The sequence below is a fragment of the Achroia grisella genome, unplaced genomic scaffold (genome assembly GCF_030625045.1).
Source record: "Achroia grisella isolate CSIRO2021 unplaced genomic scaffold, CSIRO_AGI_Agris_v1 utg770, whole genome shotgun sequence".
Classification (NCBI taxonomy): Eukaryota; Metazoa; Arthropoda; class Insecta; order Lepidoptera; family Pyralidae; genus Achroia; species Achroia grisella.
The window spans coordinates 726,038-750,088 of NW_026713016.1; the positions used below are offsets into that span (position 1 = coordinate 726,038).

The 24,051-nt window shown below is 31.8% G+C and overlaps 1 protein-coding gene across 1 annotated transcript in view; it reads left to right on the forward strand.

Annotated features, from left to right (window-relative positions):
- Positions 1–4,537: 4,537 nt before the first annotated feature.
- LOC131850526 (centaurin-gamma-1A) overlaps positions 4,538–24,051 on the forward strand; it is an 88,287-nt gene continuing 68,773 nt past the window's right edge. Inside the window, exon 1 of the mRNA XM_059200774.1 lies at positions 4,538–5,200. Within this exon, the coding sequence (XP_059056757.1) occupies positions 5,038–5,200 (163 nt within the window). The 5' untranslated portion in view covers positions 4,538–5,037. The remainder of the gene's footprint in view (positions 5,201–24,051) is intronic.

The following is a 24,051-nucleotide window of genomic DNA, read 5'->3' on the forward strand; positions in this document are numbered from 1 at the left end:
AGTTCTATTTTCACTACAAAACGGCTGAATAAAGCTAAACAGGATATCTTCATAAAGATTATTAGATAATTTTAAATATTTTCTTTCAACGTACTGGACCACGTACTAATTTCAATAAGAATGACCTCAGTTTTATTTAGAGCATAATATTTAAGTATTATAACATAAAACTTTGCAAATATTAGTTCATGTACATACTTGAACAAACTGCAATATTAGTTCAAGGTAATTTAGTGCAAAATCAATATTATAATACCAACACGGTCTACCTACACGGCGTACTACAAGGCTTCATTCTAGGTCCTATGTTTAAATTAGACATTAATATGTTCTCCTTATCTTTACTGTGACGTTGGAGAGAGAGGTTGTAACGATTTTGTACATTTTGTGTAGGATTATATGTGGGTGCTGATGCTGATCTAAGCTCCGAGTGTTTTTACGAGAAATTGTAGGAAATGTATTCGTTTATTCTGTGAACAATCAAAAGGCCACAGTACATAACAGCAAATGAAATGTTGATGTTTGGCGTGGGTTTATATAACTTAAGAATATTACAATTAAGGGGATAATTATTAAATACAAGAGTGAGGTGTCTATAATAACTTTTTGAATGTCAATTTTCGAAGTCGAAGATGTTAATATAAAAAAGTTATAAACTCTTCTATAAAAGGGTGAAATAATGGATGAAAGTTTGTGCAGACTTAGTGGCGTGTAGCAGTTCTTCATAATGAAATATTTCGAATCTATTCTCTTTTTTTTTTTTAACATACAATTTATATGGTAATATCGGGACATATTTTCCAATAATGACATTCACATTCCTTTTAACATCCGCTGATATTCCATAGTTATTTATATAATATTTCTATCACTGTTTAATAAGTATTTCATAAGAAATACCATGAGCAGCCATGTAGTTATCACGTAACGTATTTCGAAGGATGGTATAACCGGTTCTATTCCCGGTTTCGCCCAGGACGTGGGCGACGGGACGGCATACTCAAAATGGAGTTAACAAATAGAGAGACAATTAAATTGTAATGTATGTTCTAAGGATGCTGTATTGCTAAGATCCTCAGCTTAGTTGATAGAGTATTATTTAGCATAATTACATGCTTATTTACTATACACAATGAGATAAAATTAACTGCAATTACATTAAAACTTAATTTTTTTTAAATTTTATGTTTGTTCTTGATAATATCTGAAACGACTGCACCGATTTTAATGAGACTTTCACTCTCAGATAGCTAATATTATAAGAAGTAACTTAGGATTGTTGGATTTTAGCAATTTAATTACATTTTTTATTAAATTCCACGTAGACGAAATCACGAGTAACAGCTAGTATATAGTATATCAAAACTGTTATTAGGGAACTTCATTAACTCAACAGAACCCATAACAATTATTGCTAGAATTTTCATTACTTTATCTGTGCGTTCGTTAGCTCTAATCTCAGAAATAATGCGTTTTATAAGCATCACGCACAATATTGCATTTGTTTTAATCCAATCGGTTTCCAATAAAAATGTATACTGGGACAAAGTCTCGGTATTAGCTTGTTAATAATGAATAGAGAGCATGGCAGGTCAAAGTAGAATGGTTAGCGATTTCAACTGTAAACCACATCGTGCTTGATGTCGTGATATGAAATTGCACGACTCTTCTCAACATCTGACAATGAAGCGATGAAGCGCTGTGCAATGGAACTAAACATAATATATAAATGCATAATAGAGTTTCATGGAATGGTACACCCGCCTGCACTAACGGTTTATACTGGCGGGGCACCAGTAAAAGATTTCTCAACATCTGACAATGAAGCGATAAAGCGCTGTATGGTAGAACTAAACATAAAAAGAAATAATATAGTTTAATGGTTGATATTGGAATGATGCACCCGCCTACGTTAACGGTTTACGCCGGCGGGGCACTAGTGAAATATAAGAAGAAGATGAGTTCAGGTCAGTTAGCCCATTGACATATTCAACAGAAAGTTATCACGATAGTTTCCAGAAGGTTGACCTTGATGGAGATATTCTGTGGACTATATACAGCAGCAAATATAATTTATTCTCGATCTGATTCAGTTGCACGTTACATATCGACTGTTACTTAGCAACATGGTTACTTATTTTAAATGTGATGGATTAGACTGTTTCTTCTAAAATTAGAATGATTAATAGACCTAATATAGTACTTTGTTAGGGATTACTAGTTCCCATAACTACAACCCCCTTCCCCCACGAGAGAATATGTTAAATTATCAAAGCGATGACCTCGCTTTATTTACAGAACAGAAACGTGGAATATGATGCCCGAGAATATGATATCGTGTATAGGTTAATAAGCAACAAAGTATATAATGCGAACATTGCTTCCTTTTGTAGTCGATCTGTATTGTAATAATAAACATTTGTTTATTGTAAATTAATCAATTTAAATAAAATATTATTTATTCATTCATTCAGGACATTTCATCCGCTTATTAACATCAAGTTTTTTATATTAATATTTTTTGCCTTGTTAATTACAGTATAGTCCTCCTCAAGTCGTTTTCTTCATTCCTGAGGGTCGAGAGTATCATCAAATTCAAATTCAAATACAAGAATCATTTATTCTTATAGGACATTTTAGCCGCTTATGAACGTCATATTTTTTATATTATAATTTTTTCCCTACCGTCCAGTTTAGTATATAGATCCAATTGAGAACTGGCAAGAAACTTAATCATCTCTCCATTTGTGTCAGTGTCTTTGTGCATAATGTTGGGAATCATGGAACGTGGTGTCCAGAGATGAGCGAATTTGGTCAGAACATCTTGTGGGGCTACTCTGTAGGACATTTCCCAGGGTGGACCTGCCAGTCACCATCAACTGATCCAGGTTGTGACTTTCCTTCCGGGCGATGTGACTAATAAACTCTATTATTATACGGAAACATATGATGGATAGTCTTCTTTTGTTATTGAGTTCCCATAGAATAGAGACGTTGGTGCAGAAGGAAGTCCGTGAGATTTGCTTAAATACTCATTTCTTTTAAAATGGAAACGTGTGTCTCTATACTTCCCTTATTAACAATCATCCAATACATCTCTCTTTTTCGGGTATTTTGCTTTATTATTATTTACCTGTATAAATATAAAAAAATAACAAAATAGTTATCAATATGTGCTGCATCTGTCACGTTTTCGTACTATGTGATATACTTTTAGACATATAATGTATTTGGGCCAATGCCAACAAGCGTGTTATATTTGCGGAAAATAGAAACAATATGTTATCATATGATTTTATCTGTACTAATATTATAAAGAGAAAAGATTTTTTTAATTATATTCATATTATAAAAGTTCTTAATCAATTTAAAAATAATATTTTTCCATATATAGAATATTATCATATTTATTTAAAAATTATACCTATTCAAAACAAAACTATACTTACTTTTTATAGTAGGTAATATTATAGTAGTATATACATATAAATTACTTTCCTTAATTTTTTTTACATTTCTATTACACCTACATGTAGGATGACTGGCAGTATAGATATATTCATTTGTCCATATTTAAAATAGCAGTCCTATTATAAATACGGGTAAACGAATTCCTTTTGATATTATTCTTTACATTCACTTATATCGCTGCACTCTACCATATTAAACGCAAGCATCATTAATACAAGCATCTCTTTACTTATTTATTATTATTTTAACTACCTAACTTGATTATAATAAATTAAGTATATTTTACCTCACAAACAAAGCAGTAATTAATTAAAACATTAATAGCGGTGAAAATTGTGGGCGTAGACAATATTGTAAATGAATTTTCATTGTGGTATGGATGTGGGCCGATTTGATTAAGCTCTTTGTGAATTATCCTAGGTGAATTATAGTAATTTTTGGGAATATCACCTCTATCTCTAACCTGGGATAGAGGTCAGCAACCTTTATAGGGTAATGAAAAAAGTACAGGGTACTAATTTATGTAAATAGCTACTGAACATTACATATAAATTATTTTTAAGGGCTTTTGGAATCAAATTTACCTGAACACTAGCCGTAGTTTATGGTTTAGAGTTCGAAATGGCGAACTTTTGTTTTATATGTAGGTGTCAAAAATTATTATACGGCAAAAGTGTTACAATTTCTATTTTATATCTATATTTATGGTGGTCGGTCCACATTGTACTGTTTTGTAATGTGTGTATATTATATATAATGAATAAAATTTTATTCCATTCTCATTAACATTCAAACAAGTAATAATTTAAAAAATGCTTTTATTAATTTAATCAAGTAAAAAAATATAGAAATGTAACCTATGAAACAATACGCAAAATAAGATTACTCACGTTCATCTTAATTCGATTAACCTTGCTCACGGTTATCAAACGGTAAATCTATTTGGCCTCAAGTCATTGTGCATACAATAAGTAAACTTTGATAAGAAAGATAACATTCGCGACTAGGGGAGTCATGCCTTCCCCTCGCCGTTAAGGCAGTTTACGTCTCACTCCGACCGCTCGCAGACGTGTCGGCTGACTCGAGGCGGCAAACGCCATACGGCGGCGTCTGTATAGTGAACCAATCCTTACACAGCTACAGGATAAAGTATCGTGGTTCGAATAGTGATTAGGACCTACCCAGAACAATAGTTGTGACATTAAATCATAAAGAATACAATAGACACGAGATTCCGGTCAGTGACGATGGAAGTGAAGAATTAAAGGCCGATGAAAATTTGGAAACAATGATACGCGAGTGATTATTCAATAGTGATTCGTTTTCAAGACCTTGTGATGTTAAATCGCCCATAAAATTACGTTTGGTCATAGTTCATTATTTCGCGCAGGTGAATCTAATAGTGGCAATGATCCAAAAGTAATCAAGGAGATACAAAATGGAGATGCTGGACTTGAATAACTTTTCTGTTTGAAGATGACAATTGTCTTGAAATTTCAAACGACAAATCAACTAAGTTGTTAGATGGTGAAGTAATTGTCTTTGTAGAAGTTGGAATTGTTAATAATGACAATGTTGGCAGTGAAGAATTTCTTTATGCCAGAGAAGAGGGTGGATTCCCCGAGGTTCTCAAGAATGCCGGAGGCTTTAATGAGATCGATTCGGAGGAGGTCTTTAAGGGTGAAGAGAACGAAATCGCTCGTGCTCGTCAACGAGAAACGGAAGTCCGGTGAGTGGTAGCGTATGACTTGTTATAATAGTGATGATTTAACATAAATTAGCCGTAATGATAGTGTCACGATTGGACGTACCTTCAATGTATAAGCTGATAATTGCATTTTATATTTATCAATATATTGTTCTCTCTGATTTATACATAAATGCGTTTCATGCTTGTCGATATTTTTGTCTCTATGTATATTTTTTTTTATCTGGTTAAGTAAAACGGTATTGTTGGTTTAATTCATTTTAAATATATTTTTATAGTTTAAGAATATACATTTTAGAAATTTGCTAGTTTTATATATCTTAATAATTCTAGGTTTTGAAGTTTAAAAGTTTCTTTAGCGAAATCTTCCATTTGACAGATATATTTTATTTATTGAGAAGTATTTCAGTAAAAATCTTAGCTTGGTAGGATCTCGCAAGATTCTCGAGTTTAGTATTAGGTACTATTTTTTTATTCTTATGCGGCGGTTTATTCTATAATAAAAATATGTCTAAAATGATCTAGAAGACAATATTTAGGTAAATTGTAGGTGTAGATGGCATGATCAATGAAAAGGTATATATTTATAAAAATAATAGATGCCGCTATCTGATTTGCGAATTATGATCCATAATCCATATTTGGTTAACATAGTTATTATATCAGATAATACTTTCCACGTCATTGTAACGGTGATTGATGGCCGTTTGTTAGTTTTCTTTACACATTTCTTTGTACTACAATATTCTTTAAAAAAATATACGGTACTTTCCTTGACAGTTTAAAAAAAGTATAATGGAACTCAGTGATATTTTCGATGCCTATTTAAAATTTAATTATTTTTGACTTTTTTAAATATGACTATAAATGCTTAATTAAATCCTAATTTAAAATTGAAATGCTTAATATTTAACAATTTTAAATGCTTATTTTTATTCCGCGTTCCATGTTTTAAGGTTTTTCAACTATTTTCTGCCTAAAACTTCATCGGCATGACAATGGTATAAACTAAGAACACCATTCGAAATTCTACTTACTACATCCCATAATGCTTGATGAAGCTGTTAAAGTGCCAATGCGTAATAAACAAACATACTTTCCATTTATAATATTACTTAGTATTCCAATTGTAACACATTAAACTGTTTTAATATTACACAACATTAGTCATATCTACCAACATCTAGTTAACTCGATGATGTGTCGATGATGCAACGGAGTCATTGAATTGTGAGAGAAAATGAGTAATTTATATCGTCTCTAATGTGCTTATAGTGATTTAGAAATCCACAATGCATTATGCATTGCACGAAAACACTAATTGACTACCTACCACGTCGATTATGCAGCTTATTTGCTTTTATAGTGACCATGTCTTCCGTGATATGTTAATACCAACAAACAACGTGTGGTTTTGTCTATAGAATTGATACTAAAGTTGTAACGGATCGGTGTTTTCATCATTTAGTCACCCATATGGGTGACTAAACCCATCACCCATATGGGTGACTAAATGATGAAAACACGTAGATTATTATAATGAAATATATTAACATACAGCTGCAAACTATGGAAAAGACAATATGGCGATAAGTGAAATATATCTAATCACAGGATATATATAAAAAAACTGTTCTAAAATATAAATTTAAAATATAAAAAATATCAAAAAGTCTGTGGCGGTCGATCGCCAATAAAACTGGGTTTTGTAATACATTTTATTATAACAATATTAGATAGTAATAATATAAATAAATATAATGCACACAGCGCCATAGCTAAGCAGAGTTTGTGTCATACTTTGACTAAATGCGGAAAATAGCGTTATTTACAATACAAAAATAACTGATATAAATATAATACATAGATACTTTGTTTTTTTAAATACATACACAATATACATAGAAAACACCTAAACCGATACAAACAATCATAGTCATGAATGCATATATTTGTACCGTGCGAGGCATCGAACCCGTGGGCATCAGAAGTATAGCGCTCTAAACCGCTAAATAACCGATGCCGCAAAACTAATCAGAGAAACGAGCTAGTCGGTGTAAATATTGTAATTTTTTTGTTACTAAGTAAAGATAGGAAGGGGAAGACCTAGAAACAGCTATATCAAGCAAGTTCAGGAAAAAATTGGAGTTGTGTCATATGAACAACTAAAAAGATTGATAGAATATCGTGGAAGGTGGCGGGAGCTCTACAGACAAGAGCTCTTAAATTATGAATGAATGAAGTTAGAAATACTTTTTCTTGTATTCAAATATTTAAATTACAAACCTCAATAATCACCTTTTGTGTTCAACACCTAATAACCACTACGACTGATTTACTCTTTTTTAGTTGCTTCAAACATTTGGTTGTATATTTAATATTTTCTCTATTTGAATATTTAATTGAATTAGTGCTAATTGGTAGTTTGTATTCACACATTTCAACTTAAAAATGTATGTTACAATAAAATTATTTGAAAGAGCAACACGCAAGTTTCTTGCTCATTCTTCTTTTGATGAGACAGCTTTCCGAATGAACGGTAGGTTAAATAAAATGTGATGACTATTCAAAAGTGCTTTAATGTAAGTTTATTTGAATAAATGATTTTCTATTCTATTCTATTCTTATAAAGAGTACTCATAATGTTCTACTAAATAATTAATAAATATATCATCATCAACTAATAGATGACTAAATGCAACTGATTAGTATGTGTAGTTAAAGATTGGGTGAGTATATACTGTATTTAATTCGTAACTATTTAAGTTCAAATCCTAAGTAATATTAATATCATTATAATTATAGTCACGGATAGGACTTGGCGTAACTTAGTATCTTATTAATATTAACAACGCGAAAGTTTGTGAGTGGATGTTTATTAAGTTTGCAAAAACCACTGAACGGATTTTGATGTAACTTTACAGTAATATAGCTTATACATCAGAATAGCATATAGGCTATAAATTCCACGCGGATGAAACCACGAGCATAATTAGTCATATATATATATATATTTGAAGGATTTGTTTTTTCCACAGATATAAGCACGCCTAAATTTAGACATAAAACATGGATCTGTAAAAACTCTTCTATTTTAGAAACATTACAGCTTGTTATATAGATTCACATTGTTTAATGGCGTTACAACTCTTACAAAGTGTAATATTATTTACTCTCTGGTCACTGGAAGTTGTGGGCAGACTAGTTATTCTTCAATAACTTAAAAAGTTATGCATCTATTAAAAAGTTATAACACATGCTTCATATAGGAATCAATCTATAGTTTTATGGGTCACACATGTTGTGTTGTCTATGGTTTTGGTAGATATCGAATAGAATGTGTACTGACACAGTTCCCATGGTGTAAAATTGTTAATGGGTTGCCATAACCTTACAATTTACACATAAAGCTACTACGTAAGCTTTTTATGTAGCCACGTGTACGTAATGTGTAAACACATTATAGTACCTTGTCACAATAACTCTGTTAGTGCGATGTATATAAATGTTTGAAATTATCAATAATGTTAATATGTAAAAGTTCTAAGTAAACTGTTTACATATCAATACACGTGACTCCAATACAATTATTTTTTAGTACCTGAGCCATGTAGTACCTATTGCTGTTATGTTTCCTGGTACGTGTTTTTTTATTGTTAAATCAATTCTAAAGACTAAGTTGTAATAGGTGTAACAAGATGAAAACCAGTTGAAATCTCCTGAAATTAAATCACTTTCTCCGAGAAACAATAAACAAACTTCAAATTCACACAATTCAACATAAAAATGTAAAGTTACAACTTATTTAAAAGAGCAACAGGCAAGTTACTTGGACCTTCTTCTCGTGATTAGACAACATCCACATCAGCATTCCAAATGTATAAATATGTATCTATTCAAAAGTGTTTAGACTTAAGTTTATTTAAATAAATATTTTTCTAATCTATTAAAAAAAATGAAGAATAAATCTGAATTTGTCATATTTAATTTATTATTTTTATGTAACTTTTATATTTACTACAATGTATGATTATAATTTTAACGACATTTATTTTTGATAACCGTCTTCTTCAACTGTTGGTTGAAAGTTTATTCTTATCGTATTATGAGTAAAGATTTTTACAAATAATTATTAAAGAACATGTCTTGATTTCTTTCTTGTACTGTCGAGACTCTCCTCGGAGAATATTTCATTCGAATTGGATATCTTGTCTGAGAAAATTATATGGGAAAATAACTTTGAGCATAAATACAAGTTCTCATTATAAACTTGTGAATAAGAACAGAATTCAAATACACAATTCTTTTCTATTATATATATATATATATATATTTATAAATGAAATGTCGTTTGTATGTCTCGCTAAAATTTGAGAACGACTGGACCGATTTAGCTAATTTTAGTTTGGAAATATTTGTAGCCCAAGTAAGGTTTCAGTGATGAGAAAATATGAAGAAATTGCATGGAAAATAAAACTGAAACTGTTCACACCTGTGAAACAGTTTTTGATCTTTAACACGTTATAATTCTGAGGCTGAACAGAGGTTGCCGGGTCAGCTAGTTTATATATAAGGAATTCTTTACGAGTGTATAAAAAAATGTAGTTTTAATGTTGAACACTACGTGTACTGTAATATATCATAATTTTTAATGAAATAAAATATAAATTAAATTGCTGTTGAGAATCCATCATCTTTAACTCCTGAGATGACGCCAAAATCGCAAAGAATGGCTTAAAAGTATGAAGAGGAACCAATTAGGGGAATAGTCTTTCGTTTTTTGCCCTTGAAAATGATTGATGATGGAATTGAAATGCCAAACATGCTTCCCAACGAGCATGTTGAAGCTAAATAGTGACCGTCACCTAAATACTTGAGCACCATGGACACGACATTATCATATGACTCCCATGATGTCACCAACTAATACGTCGAACCTACTTAATTCTAATATTCATTATACAGAATACTAAAATGTCGCCACGTTTGAACTCGTATCTCGTAACTTCACTCTCTTATTGCCTTCTCATCCTAATAGCAAACACAACTTACAATCCAAGCTGGCAACTGAAATAGGTACTGAGGTACCTTTAAAGAATTACTGATGGTCGAAATTCTTATGGTCAAATCCTACTACTTGATTATACTATCGTGAAGACACGTTCACGATAGTATAATCAAGTAGTAGGATTTGACTATAAGGATTTCGATAGTAGGATATAACGAATACCTAACCTAATAACGAAACACAACTTACAAACCAAGCTGGCGACTGAAATAGGTACTGAGGTACCTTTAAAAAATTACTGACGGTCGAAATCCTTATGGTCAAATCCAATAGTTCTACTATCGTGAACACACAGACGTGGCGACTTTATTTTATACATATACTAGCTACTAGCCCCGGTTTCGCACGGGTGTACATATATTGTATATAATATAAAAACCTTCCTTGATCTGGAATTACGCTATCTATTAAAAAAAACGCTTCAAAATCAATTGGACATACATTAAAGCTGAGTGGAGCCATTTCAGTGCAGATTTAAAGATGATTAATCTTTTAATTATAAATAGTTTAATTATATGATCGGTTTATATTGTATTTTTTACATTGCACTGAATAAAATATTTTTCTTTCTTTCAATTGCGTAGATTTAAAGATATAATCATACATAGAGATGGACAGACAGCTACAGCGACTTTGTTTTATACTATGTAATGATATAGTTAGTAGGTGCTATTAGTTCAGCAGGTCCTAAACGCAAGGTTAAACGCACGAATTAACCAATATACAAAATTAGATATTGTCATGAACACACGTGAACGCTGAAAAAGCGCTGAAACATGAAATATAAAGGTTCATTAACTAATTTTAAGCCCGGCCGGTTGTGTCTGTAGAGAATTTAAGAGCCTATTGTTGCTGAGTACAGCACGTACCAGACGGGGCTTTGACCTATGAAAATCAGCTGCAAAATACTTGTAAAAGATTCGTCGTAACTCGTATTGTGTTCTGTATTCATAATTAAAATATAACAAATAATAATTACTTAGCATATTTCGAGTAATATTTAGTTACTTAAATATTGTTTGAAATTTATTTATTTATTAAAACTTCAATGCATAAATATATAAATTAAGGGTGCACATGGCGCACTTAACACCTAGAGGTATTTTCTCCAAGTCAACCATAGGGCGAACAGAGATTTTCTTGAAAGGCGGTATGTTGTTCTCCAAGTCAACCATAAGGCAAACAGAATTTTGCCTTACGAGTAATTTTAAACGTTACTACGACTAAAAACCTTTGTCTTTTAATTTATATTTGTGACCGACTCTTTAGTGATAGAAATAACAATTACAAATTAAATTATTCAGAGTAATGATCGTAGAGAACTTTCTTCTACTTCAACCGATTTTGATGAATGTTTTTTTATTTGAAAGTTGTTACTTCTCGTGTGGTCCTGTATAAATTGGATAAAGATCTGACTAATAGCTTTTGAGTTATGTTTAACAAGACGTAGTTACGTAGTACCCCGGCATAAAAAAAGATGCGGCAATGGGAAGAGTATACAGTATTCATCCTTCCCAGTCAGGTTTTTTTCTCAAGATACTACTTCATCATATACGTGGCCCAACATCGTTTCAGGATTTAAAAACAGTTAGAATTAAAGACAAATGGAATTGTTAAAGAAACTTACAAAGCTGCTTCCCAAGTTGTAGGTTTGCTAGAAGATCACATAAAAAAAATATCCACCCGTGCGAAGCCGGGACGGACCGCTAGTGTTTAATAATGCGATTAAAGTAGATTTTTTCATTGCCTGAACATGTTACTATTTCAATTTAAATCAATAATTCTAAAATCACCTCGTTAACCCTCAAAATACAAACGGCAACAAAACTAAATATTCCTAACCGCCCACCGCCCCTTGTGTAGCTTTTTATCGACTAATTACGGTTTGCACCTGGCTGGCGCATGCCACTATAAATGTCACACTTTACGTTACACTCTCCAACCTTGCTTGACCCTTCCATTCATATATCCTTGTACGTGTTCCATCACGTCTAATAGTTCTAATAACACTGGTTACAATTTTATATTTTTTAATGCGTTACTAGAAAAAAGGTTTGCAACCGCTAATTATTTAAAGGTAAATTCGATTTTTGTTAAATATTTCCGTTAGCAGTCTTTACGATATATTATTATAATTAATTTGAATTATATACAGGCTGTTAAAAAATAAGTACCTACATTTTTGTGAGGAGTAAATATTTTTTTGTATATGTTTTTAATATATTTTTAGTTGCTTCTTTTTGTGTTCAAAACGTTTGTGTCTACTCTTATATACATATACGTTCTAGTAATCAAGAGAAGTAGTTATACGAGGCTTTGTATTGCATTATTCCTGGTTAATATTCGTGAAAGACTTTCCTGGAAGCTTTCACACAAGCTCCAGGATTACGTGATCCATTTAGTATATTTATTTCTATATTTTGACCCATATTCCCTGGGAAAGTGTTGTGCAATTTCATGAATACTAACACCGTATTACCAATTGATATTCAGTTTCCGTTACGCCCTGTATGTACGAGGACATTTAATATTTATTGAGGATGAATTATTTCGTCCCGCTGGGACATAGAAAGCGGGACAAATAAATTAGCTCAGATACCGGTAAATAATCGTTTATTTATTTTGTGTATTTTTTCCTTTTTATTATTTACACTTTAACAATCTATTATCCGCCCACTGTTGGGCATGAGTCTGGGAACATAAATTTTAATTAAATTTTAGAACGTGTTTAAAATTTAAATTTATTACCATTAAATGCATAATTTCAGGCAAATAGAAGATGGAATCATAAAATATTGAGTTGGCCCTATATTCTAACCTACTGTAGCAAAATTAAGGCATTTCTAAATCTATTACGATTGAGCGTAAAAATTACGGCAATGTTAGAACATACCTCATTTTTTGATAGGTATAAAAGAACTTTAGTTTTAACAGTATTCTACTCACGTTGTCTTAGAGTGAAGGAATGTATTAATTGGCTATTTTTCAACCGACATTGAAAAGTACTATAATGACCACTTACCATCGGACAGGTTAACTCTGAAGAAAAATGGTCTACTTTTGTGAGTGTATATATATGTATGCATTATTTATCTACTTAGGGATTAAGGTCCTCTCAATTTGTCTTGTTCTTCTGGTACGGATTTTAACAGTCTAGAACATTCCACAAAGTACTGTTCGGTAGGTAAGTATATAAATATCTAATTACAAGTCAAGCGTATCTAATCTATCCCAATTTGTGGCAGTTCATTGAACATTGGCGACCTGGAAAATATATGCAGGCATGCCTCATAATCAAGGTCAACACCCAAGTGGTATTTGACCGCTTTGAAGGAAATTAAACCTTAAGTAAATAGTATAACGATGTCTAATGCCAAAGATAAAAAGTACTTCAATATGAATAAACTCATGATTGCAAATCTGAGAGTTAACGAAAATATCACGTAGATCTTCACATAGTACAAAACAAAATCGTCGCCGCTGTCTGTTTACTTATATCTCTTAAATTACGCAACGGATTTTTATGCAGTTGTCAGCAATAGATAGAGTGATTCCAGAGGAAAGTTTATATGTGTAATACATGCGTGTTTAGGTTTTTTACAAGCAGAGGAATTCAAATATTTGTAATCCGTGCGGTGCCGGGACTGGTCGACAGTACACAATAAAATTTTATTGAAATTAACGTGAATCAATTCGTTTTTTAAAATAGTAAAAACTGTCAGGTTTTAAAAATTCATAAATACGCATAACAACATGCTGTATTCTTAAAATTCTATATTGCAATTTAAATATGGAATTGTAAAGAAAATAAAGAAATAAAATAGAAATTAGTGTTTAAAGTTTAAATATGGAATTGTAAATGGCATGTTTTATGTTTTCAGTCAAAAACAAAACGAAATTTATTGACGTGTTGGTGACAAGGTGACAAATTCCATTACCTTACTACTATGTTTACATTGTACCATAATGTAAGCACTCGTGTACCACAGACTATTGCACTTTACTAAGCAAAATAATATTTGTATTGTATTTTACAGAGAATGGTGTTAGCACCGTTTATGTAGACAGTAGTAGACACTTTAAACATGTGATAATAAAATTTACATAGAGCAATATATTTTCCATTGTCATTGTTTTTTAAGATTTACATAACTAGCACAAAGAAACAAACGTTTTTTATTCAATAGCACTGTTTAGAATTTTAGCCAGATTTAAAAATCATGTAAAATTTTTATTGTGGGTTATATTAATTATTTGTTTTTTTTTATTAAGTGTTCACTTTAAGATTTTGTCATTTAATTAATTATTAAAAAAATAAAATTGATAAACCAAACATTTTCAATTACTTTTAAACTTTGCTACCTGCCTCGGCCTCGTACGGTTGTACATGTATTATACATATAAAGCTTCCTCTTGAATCACTCTATCTATTGGTAAAAACAGCATTGAAATCCGTTGCGTAGTTTAAAAGATCTAAGCGAACAGCGGAAGCCACTTCCTTTTATACTATGTAAAGATGTTGAGAGCTTTATTAATTTCGTTGCCAAATATTTTCATTTACTACTGTAGCTGTATCCGCGACTTTGTCCGCGTGGAATTTTACTTTATTTTTCTAAAATAAAAAATATCCTCAGTTACTCTTTATTACATCAGCAACTGCCAATAAAATTCCCGTCAAAATCGATCCAGCCATTTCAAAGATAAGCCGGAACAAACAAACAGACAGACAGACAAAAATTGAAAAAAATATTATTTTGTATGTACTCACGGTATTTGTATTCATATGCACGTAGTAAAAAACGGTTATTACACATAGACAATTTAGTTTATTATGTATATATAGCAGAGCATTGGAGAGCAAGAGCATAATATCTAACTAATAATAACTACTTAGAAAAATATAAATATTAAAAATATATTTTTTATTTAAATATAGATCTTTTTGAATTAAGAATTAATTAAAAATAAAATTAGGCTCTGGAAAGTTCATTGTATAGTTTTCAAAAATCACCAAAGAATAATGACCTCGTGGGAACTCGGAGACGATGCGCCCGTGAGTTTCGCGAAGTAAGACGGTCGCATTCTATTTTTAAATTTAAATTTTATCGCCGGCCATGATCATAATAAGCGGGAGGAATTTTGTTGACGTTGACAATAAAAAATATAAGTGAATATCTGTCTATATTATAGTGTTATAGTATAGAACAAGCCGATAAATTCGAAGATTTGTAATCCATTCGTGTGAAGCCAAGACAGTAGTAGTAGAAGCCTAGTAGTTACCTACTAGCGACCCGTCCTGGCAAAGCTTGTTCTATACCAGTAAACTTCAACGTTTGACAAATCAAGGGCCAAAGAATTTTTTTTCAGCATAGCATCATGTTTATTTTTATAAGGATTTTTTTTATTTTACATTAAAGGTACTTTTTATTACTTAATTGTTGTCGTTATTGAGAGTGGGCCTATGCTTTTGGCGGGCCGCAGAAAACACATCGGCGGGCCGCAAGCAGCTCGCGGGCCGCGTGTTGAAGACCCTTGTTCTGTACTATAACACGCAAGTATTATACATATGAACCTTCCTCTTGAATCACTCTATTTGTTACTGAAAACTGCATTAAAATCCGTTGCGTGATTTAATAGATATAAGGGAACTAACAGCGGCAGCAATTTTGTTTTATACTATGAAACATAGCCATACAAAAATATCGGTGGTTATATATAATGTGATTTGGGATTTAGGAAAGTTTTGAAGTTGAACAAGTTTTTATAAACTTGATTAAAATTCCATTTTTATCTAAAAATAAAAATAAATAAAAAATATTTATAAAATGTATTTCACAGCTGATATATTAATACTAGACGTTCAGATCTTGAGACAAACAAACTTATTGTTTACTCATAAAAATTAATGAATATTTTATCATTAGCTAATGAATTTAATTGTATTTGTGATATTAATTTTTTTCTCCAGTTTCCTGGTATATATTGTCTGTAATAAGTATTTAAAAGCAATTTCTTGCTAATGGCACAGATAATATAATATTACATATAATAGCTACCCTTTTCTTCAGTAATATAATAGTAATATGAATATATCTCTTTCTTATATATATACTGTGTTAATATATAAAAAGTACTGCCTAATGCCTATTTATCATACTAATATGAATAGACTAAACTAAACATATAAAATAATCTATAACTACGGATTATTTTATGTGTATCTTAGTTTATAAAGTATTCATAATATGCGCTATTAGTAGTCTGAAAAAATAATTAAAAATAGGTACCCTGAACACCTATCTGTACAACCTTTGGCACTGACGGCTCAGGATTTGTCTGGCTTCACGCCCGATACCATAATTTCCACTGGATCAGATCCAAATGTTTATAATAAGAGGGGAAGGGAAGAGGCCTTATCAAATATATTGGATTAAGGCCTTGTTTGTGATGTTTGCTCTGGTGTCCCACAGGAATGTTAGGTGCTCTTCAATTAATTTTTTTTTAAGTTTATAAAAACTTAATATATATAGTAAAAGTATAAAATTGAAGTATTAAATAATGAAATAATAGGCTACTTCACGTTGAATCTGATTGTCGAATTGGAATGACTCAACGGTCACCCATCCACCCGCGCGTCCCCGCTTCTCGCTCATTCGCAAAATATCCGCAATTGGTCAATTAATTAAAGTTCGCTTGATGCTTAGACAGGCTTTGTTAATTTACAAAACTACTAGTATTATCCTGCGAGTTGGCGTTGGGTAGGCTGTGTACTCCTACATCCCAAATAGTACGTGTATAACAATTTTTATAAGAATATCTCGAGCATTTATTATCTTACAATCGACATGCAACGGCATCTCTTGGATGAAATTATTATAGTTGTATCTCTACAACTATAATAATTTCATCCAAGAGAGAGATCCTTTTTTTATAATCTTTATTTTTATACATCTCAATACTGGTAATCAAAGTGCATTTGCTGGTAAACGGAAAACCGCCTGAAACACCTGGCTAGACCAGTATGGGAATTTTTCGAAATGCGCACAGGACGGGGCGTATTTTCCTTGAGAAATTCCCATACTAGTCTCTAAAGAAGATAAGTTTAATTTATTTTCATGCTACTCGCCCCGGCTTCGCACGAGTGTACATGTTTTATATATATGAACCTTCCTCTAGAATCACTCTTATCTATTAAAAAAACCGCTTCAAAATCCGTTGCGTAGTTTTAAAGATTTAAGCTTACATAGGGACAGACAGCGACAGCGACTTTATTTTATACTATGTCATGAAGATGAAATCAATAAAATAAAAAAAAAATTAAAAACAAATATCTGTCATCTTTCCTCTTTCTATATTTTTTTTGTGGCCAGTATTATCAAGCGCCCTTTCCTCAAGTAAGCAAGCCAGTGATACAACCTGCTTAGACTAAGAAAATTCGGAATACGGAACACATATTTATACACTTTTCCCCTATCTTACTTATTTATATACTTATTTTCCCCTATCGGGTATACCTGTGTCTTCGCAAAAGTTTGTTCCACATACTGCATATACCTTTCTTCCCCATTACATAAACTATACTATCGAAAATTGCAAAAGTTTCCCGTGCCTGTGCAAAGTCCATAATAAATTCATTTAATGTCGGTTCGTAAGGTTGCGTTTTTGTTGATAAGCGGAAGCGATTTTATAACTACAGTTATAGATTTATTTCTTAAAGTATAACAGCATCATTAATTCTAATATTCTCTAATTGAAAAAATGTCTGTCTTCAGTCTGTTTATTTGTTACCTTTTTACGACAAAATTTGCAGAGACTAGATAGATAGGACTATTAAAACGGACATAGGTTCTTTTATCTCAAAAAGAGTCTAGAAAGGGGTGAATAGGGGTTTAAAATTTTATGTAAATTAAGTCGCGGGTAAGAGTTATTTATGTTGCCTTGAAAATATAGCAATTAGCTATTATTGTTTTTATACAAATGTTTGGGAGATTTTTTTTATTTTTTCTGTATAATGCAAATAAAAGTATATTCTATCTATCTATATAGTTACCTAGCTGAAACGTTATATTGACATATACATTAAAATCGCTATTAAAAAATTGTGGTTGATCCCAGAAGTGCGAAAATTTACGGCTGTATATATATATATATATAAATAAAATAGTATGTCGTAAAAATAAAAACAAAATATTTACTTAAAATATATATAGTTGCCGATTCTCAAACCTACTGAATATGCATATAATATTTCATAAAAATCGGCCAAGCGGTTTCGGTGGAGTATGGTCACTAACATTGTGACACGAAAATTTTATATACATATATAAGATATGGAAAATCCTGAATATTCATTATAGTATAATAATAATAATAATCTCAGGACAATTCACACAGCGCCATCTAGACCCAAGTTAAGCTAGCTAAAGCTTGTGTTATGGGTCCTAGACAACTGATACAAATACACAGATAATTTTTCTTTCGTAAATACATACATATTATACATAGAAAATACCCACACTGATACGAACAATCATACTTATGAATACAAATGTTTGTGCCGTGCGAGGAATCGAACCCGCGACCATCGGTCGTAAACCGGTAGACTAGACCGCTAGACCACCGAGGTCGTCAAAGAATATTCATTGTTGTTATATAGTCAGAGGGATTAACGTAAAGATAACACTTCAGCATTAATATTATTGTAAGAACAGTCTACGTCATAATCATTTATTCTTGAAATTTCTTCGCCACATCTGTTCTATTGTTTAAAACAATCACAAAAGAAACCGCCTTATGTTCATATAAATAAAACCTACTATTAAATATAAGTTGTATCCGTTTCGGGTACAGTAATGAATGACGGGAAGAAATAATGTGACGTCATAACTACCGTATGCGTATGAACAAATGAATGACGACATCTGTACATATGTAATGTAGAACAATGAAATGGTACGTCTGAGCTAACAGTTTAAGCTGGTGGGGCACCAGTGGAGGATGATAAGATGAGCATGAGGTCAGATCAGTTAGCCCATCGTGACAAATTCAAAATAATAATTGAGGGTACTAGTCCCTGTTAATACCACCTAGTACTATTAATAAGAAATAGTGGTCGACGAATGGTCGAAATTCGACCATAATTGATAAATAAAATTAAATTTGATATAAAAATAAATAATTTTGAACGTTAGTAGGGTTCTATTATCAAGTGCTATATTTCTATGCGTTTTGTGTCAAATACATGGTAGTTTGTGTAATTTTTTTATTGATATATTAAGATGCTTAATTTTTTAAAACGTTGTTATTCTGCACTCCTTCTTTATATTATACTAGCTGTCCCGGCAAACGTTGTTTGCCTTAAAATAAAATAAAAAAATTTAGGGGTGGACTACCCCTAACATTTAGGGGGATGAAAAATAGATGTTGGCCGATTCTCAGACCTACTCAATACACTCACAAAATTTCATGAGAATCGGTCAAGCCGTTTCGGAGGAGTATGAGAAGCAAGTTTCTAGCCCATTCTTCTTGTGATGAATCTGCGTTCCGAATGAGTGGTAGAATAAATAAAATGTGACAATTCAAAAGTGCTTATATTAAGTTTATTTGAATAAACATTATTTCTATTTCTATTTCAATTATCGCAAACTCCTATCACCATATCCTCGTTCCCAAGACTACATCCCCAGCGATTTATTGGGGTCAACAAAAACCCTATGTTATTGAAAAGGTTCCGTACCGCGTATTGCAGTCGACACGTGTTTAGGTATCGGTATGACACTCGCGGGATTCATTCTTAGATCCCAGAAACCTGCTATGTGTGTAAAAATAGAGGAAGCCGCAAAACTACCTGAATAAGTTAACCGCATTTGAACCTTTATTTCTACGCAATAGAGTTCCTATTTCAATAAATGAGACATTACCTTACACTACATAGTTATGCCTACAAGTATGCAAATATTTACAGTTCATATATAATGTACAATATATTAATATGTACCTAGTTATTGTATTTATTTATACTTTTTATTACACTAAATATTTTGTTTGCTATTGCAGCAAATATAGAAAATATACAATAAGACCTCCTTTTGTATCAGTAACTGATACAAAAGATGAAAATATTTTATCATCGCTGTATATTATAAACACTTATCAACATAATCATTTTTAACCAAGTGTAGGAATCAACCCCTACATTTGGGGATAGTAATTTCATCCGAACAACCTTTGGGTGGACAGAACAACAAGAGATAACAAATGTTACTTTTTTTTATATATAAACACTTATACACTACACTAAAATTTATATAACTAACTACCAGCTGATCCAACAAACGTTGTTTTGACGTACATATTAGTGCTAATATTGCTAAACAAAATAGAATAGTGAACATTTGGGAGTCCGTATGTATTTCATTATATATATTCACATTATAATAAAATAAAAGTTTTGTGCATAAAATAAAAATATTTCGTTTGGAATGGGTCACCCTTATCATTCAAGAGTATAAAAAATAATAACAACCTATTCTCAGACCTACCGAATATACATATAAAATTTCATCAAAATCGGTCAAGCCGTTTTGAAGGAGTATGGTAATTAACTATGTGAGACGAGAATTTTATATGTTAGATGTCTAGGATTTTTTTTCTTTTTTTTTTGATTTCTACGATTTTTGCGACAATTGTTTCTACTTCCTACGGAAGTCCTCCACAAGATGACTGCGACGTATAAATCATAGCATCTCACTTGACATAAATGGCAAAATAGTGTAAGGCTATTCTTTTAATCTCGATGTTAACGTAGCCTGTACTTTAAAGAAGATTCCAATCGAGTATGTGTTTTAGTCTATCGACTATAAACAGAGAATTACAACTTTGTATTAGTTCATATGAAAAAGGAACAAGTTACATGCCGCGCCTAATCGACTGGGCTGATGTAATCGATCGATTCAGACAGCTATTCGCTCACAATCACGATCGTCAGACCAAATGAACGGAACAGTTTGTCATTATGGTAGACGATTGTGACTCACGTTGACATTGAGCTCGCTTTTATGGTCGCGTTCTGACCTCAATGTCATCTGTTTATTATGGTGCATCGTCTTTTATAGTGTCGTTTGTTTAATCAAAACATTATACAATTGCTAACCATTGCCCATAGAGCTGTAAAATTTAAATAATGATTTTTAAGAAATCCACGAATCATAAGAAATGTCTAATAAATTGTAGCTAACAATCGGCTCGATCACGTCAGCTTTCAAACAAAAAAACACATCATAATCGGTATATATGTTTAGATACCACATGAATACACAGACACGTTAGACTTATACTTGTGAGAACATGAATTTTTTCATCTGGGATAAAAAGGTCTGGAAACTGTACAAGATTACTAACTCGCAGTCCACAACTTGTGGGTTATTGTCTTGTTTTTTCCTACCACCATAATGCTATAAGAAATAATTAGAAATCAGCAAAAAAGTCACTGGCCACTTGTAAAATCTGTGACCATTAAATCACTCGTCCATAAAATCGTTGAAAAAGAAAAAAGTTAACCTAACGGATCTACGACGTTCCAATTTCAAAGAGCTTAAAACGAAAAGTATTAAGGAAAAAGCAACTCAGCTTGAAAATAGAACGCCTAGACTGTACACTACATAGAGCAATCGAGAAACCCATTTGCCACAGGCTTTAGTTGACGTCTGACCTATTTCGCGGCGGAGAGGACTTTTCATTGAAATTTCCGTTGTCGTTAGCCCAGTGAACGTTAAGTAAAGAAAATATTGAATCTAACCGCAGTGTTAGGTTAGTAGGTTACTAAGCAATATCTATAGTGGTAGGTTATTTTTTAAAGGATGTTAATGGAATAGTGCACTCGCACTGGCGGTACTCCATTGCAGGATGACCATGATGTTAGGTCAGTTAGCCCATTGTAACGAATTCATCAGGAATTAATCATGTTGGTCTCCAGGGGGGACCGAGTGGAGGTCGACCTAACATGATAAATTGTTAGCAATAGGGTTACTATTATTCGCCATTACTAACAATCCTTGTCCCCAGTGGTACGTTATTAAGAATCTGTTTTATATTCCACTTAATTAATTAGGCTATTTACAGAGTATATATTACAAAAAAAAATGTAATCAGAAATTGAAATCCTAAAAAAAACTAATCAATTTAAAAACTCTTTCAGCCATAGAAAGCAACATATATCATATCATCGAATAACACATGTGTTTTCTTATGAACAATATTAGATTACCCTGCAATGATAACCGGACGTGTGGATAGTTATAGTATATAATTAAAATATGTTATTTATATTCATCTATGTAATGGTATGAACTTAAATTCTAGATTGTTCCTTAATCTATAATGTGCATACAGTATCGAAAAATTGGTTAAGTACTTTTATAAAATTTATATGGATGCCGTTTTATAAAATCTAAAATTATTTTTACCTTTTCCAATCCAGATCAATCCACTAAATTTTACGCGGCAAAATTTGTTAACCGACATTTTTTTTGCACACGAATATTATTAGAGACCATAAAACCCTCTGAAATATCAGTACCTGTTTTTTTTTTGTAAAATGTACAACTACTCGTTATCTCCCATTTCCGTGTGAATTTCCTGGAAAACATAGACGACGATATTTCTCAAGGAATTTAGGGATAATTTATAAGTAGTAATATCATAAAAAAAAAAATAGAAGCGATTCTGTAGTTCAGAAGTATCGTTGTTCTTATATAAACTTAAATAACCTAACCCATGATTGTATATAAAATTTAAACGTGTATTTTTTTTTTGTATCATAAACTCGTCCTTAAAAATATAAGATTCCAAATGAAATTAACAGATTTTTATGCATTTATTTACTAACCATTTTTTTTTTGTAATTATTACAATGTTTGAAGTTTTCGTTTCTGTTTTGTGTGTGTTTTATTGTATAAATTAATTTTATATTAAGTTTATTGTAATTGTGAGTATCGTATGTATAAGTATCTACCAAATAAATAACATTTCATTACATTTCAGTTCAATCTCGTTTTTGCATAGATAATTGTAATACTTCTAGCAGAACGGTGATGAGCATTATAATATTTTCAAATATAGTGACAGTCAAATATAAACGTCTCTTATTATGTTATTCTGCATTGCGAGCTGTTCGCTGACATTAAATTTTATCACGTCGAGACAAGCATCAGTAGTATTGCAAGCAGCATCTTGGGTACATTATCATTTATAACGTAATAGCATTGCGCGGACTCTTGACAGTTTAAAGACAGATAAACTGCAACGGATGCTGCGAATACTGAGAGGAAGTCAGGGCTGCCAACTGTGAGAGATAATTAGCTTTTATCCTTACCAAAATAGACTTTGCACCAAGTAGTCTGACGTAGATGGAAATAGGCGAGCCAGACATAGGCAAGAACAAATATATGTATTTATGTACTACTATTATTTATTCATTTCATCATGCTCCATCCACAACCTTCTGTCTTTTCTCCTCTACCCAAAGGTTGTCTGGACAAGATCGCTTAAGCGATAAGACCGCCTTTTATACCTACATACTATGAATATTGTTTTGTTTTGTATTTTTATTTATAAAGGTGCAGTAAAGTGTTATAAATAAAATAAAATACTTTATTTGTAACATATAGTGAAGAAAAGACATAAACAATATATTTAGGAACACATGTATAGTTACTAGGGAATGCAATCCCGATCCCGCGGGATCCCGATCTCGCGAGATCTCGTGTTATTTTTCGGGATCAATCCCGACGCATCATATGACGAG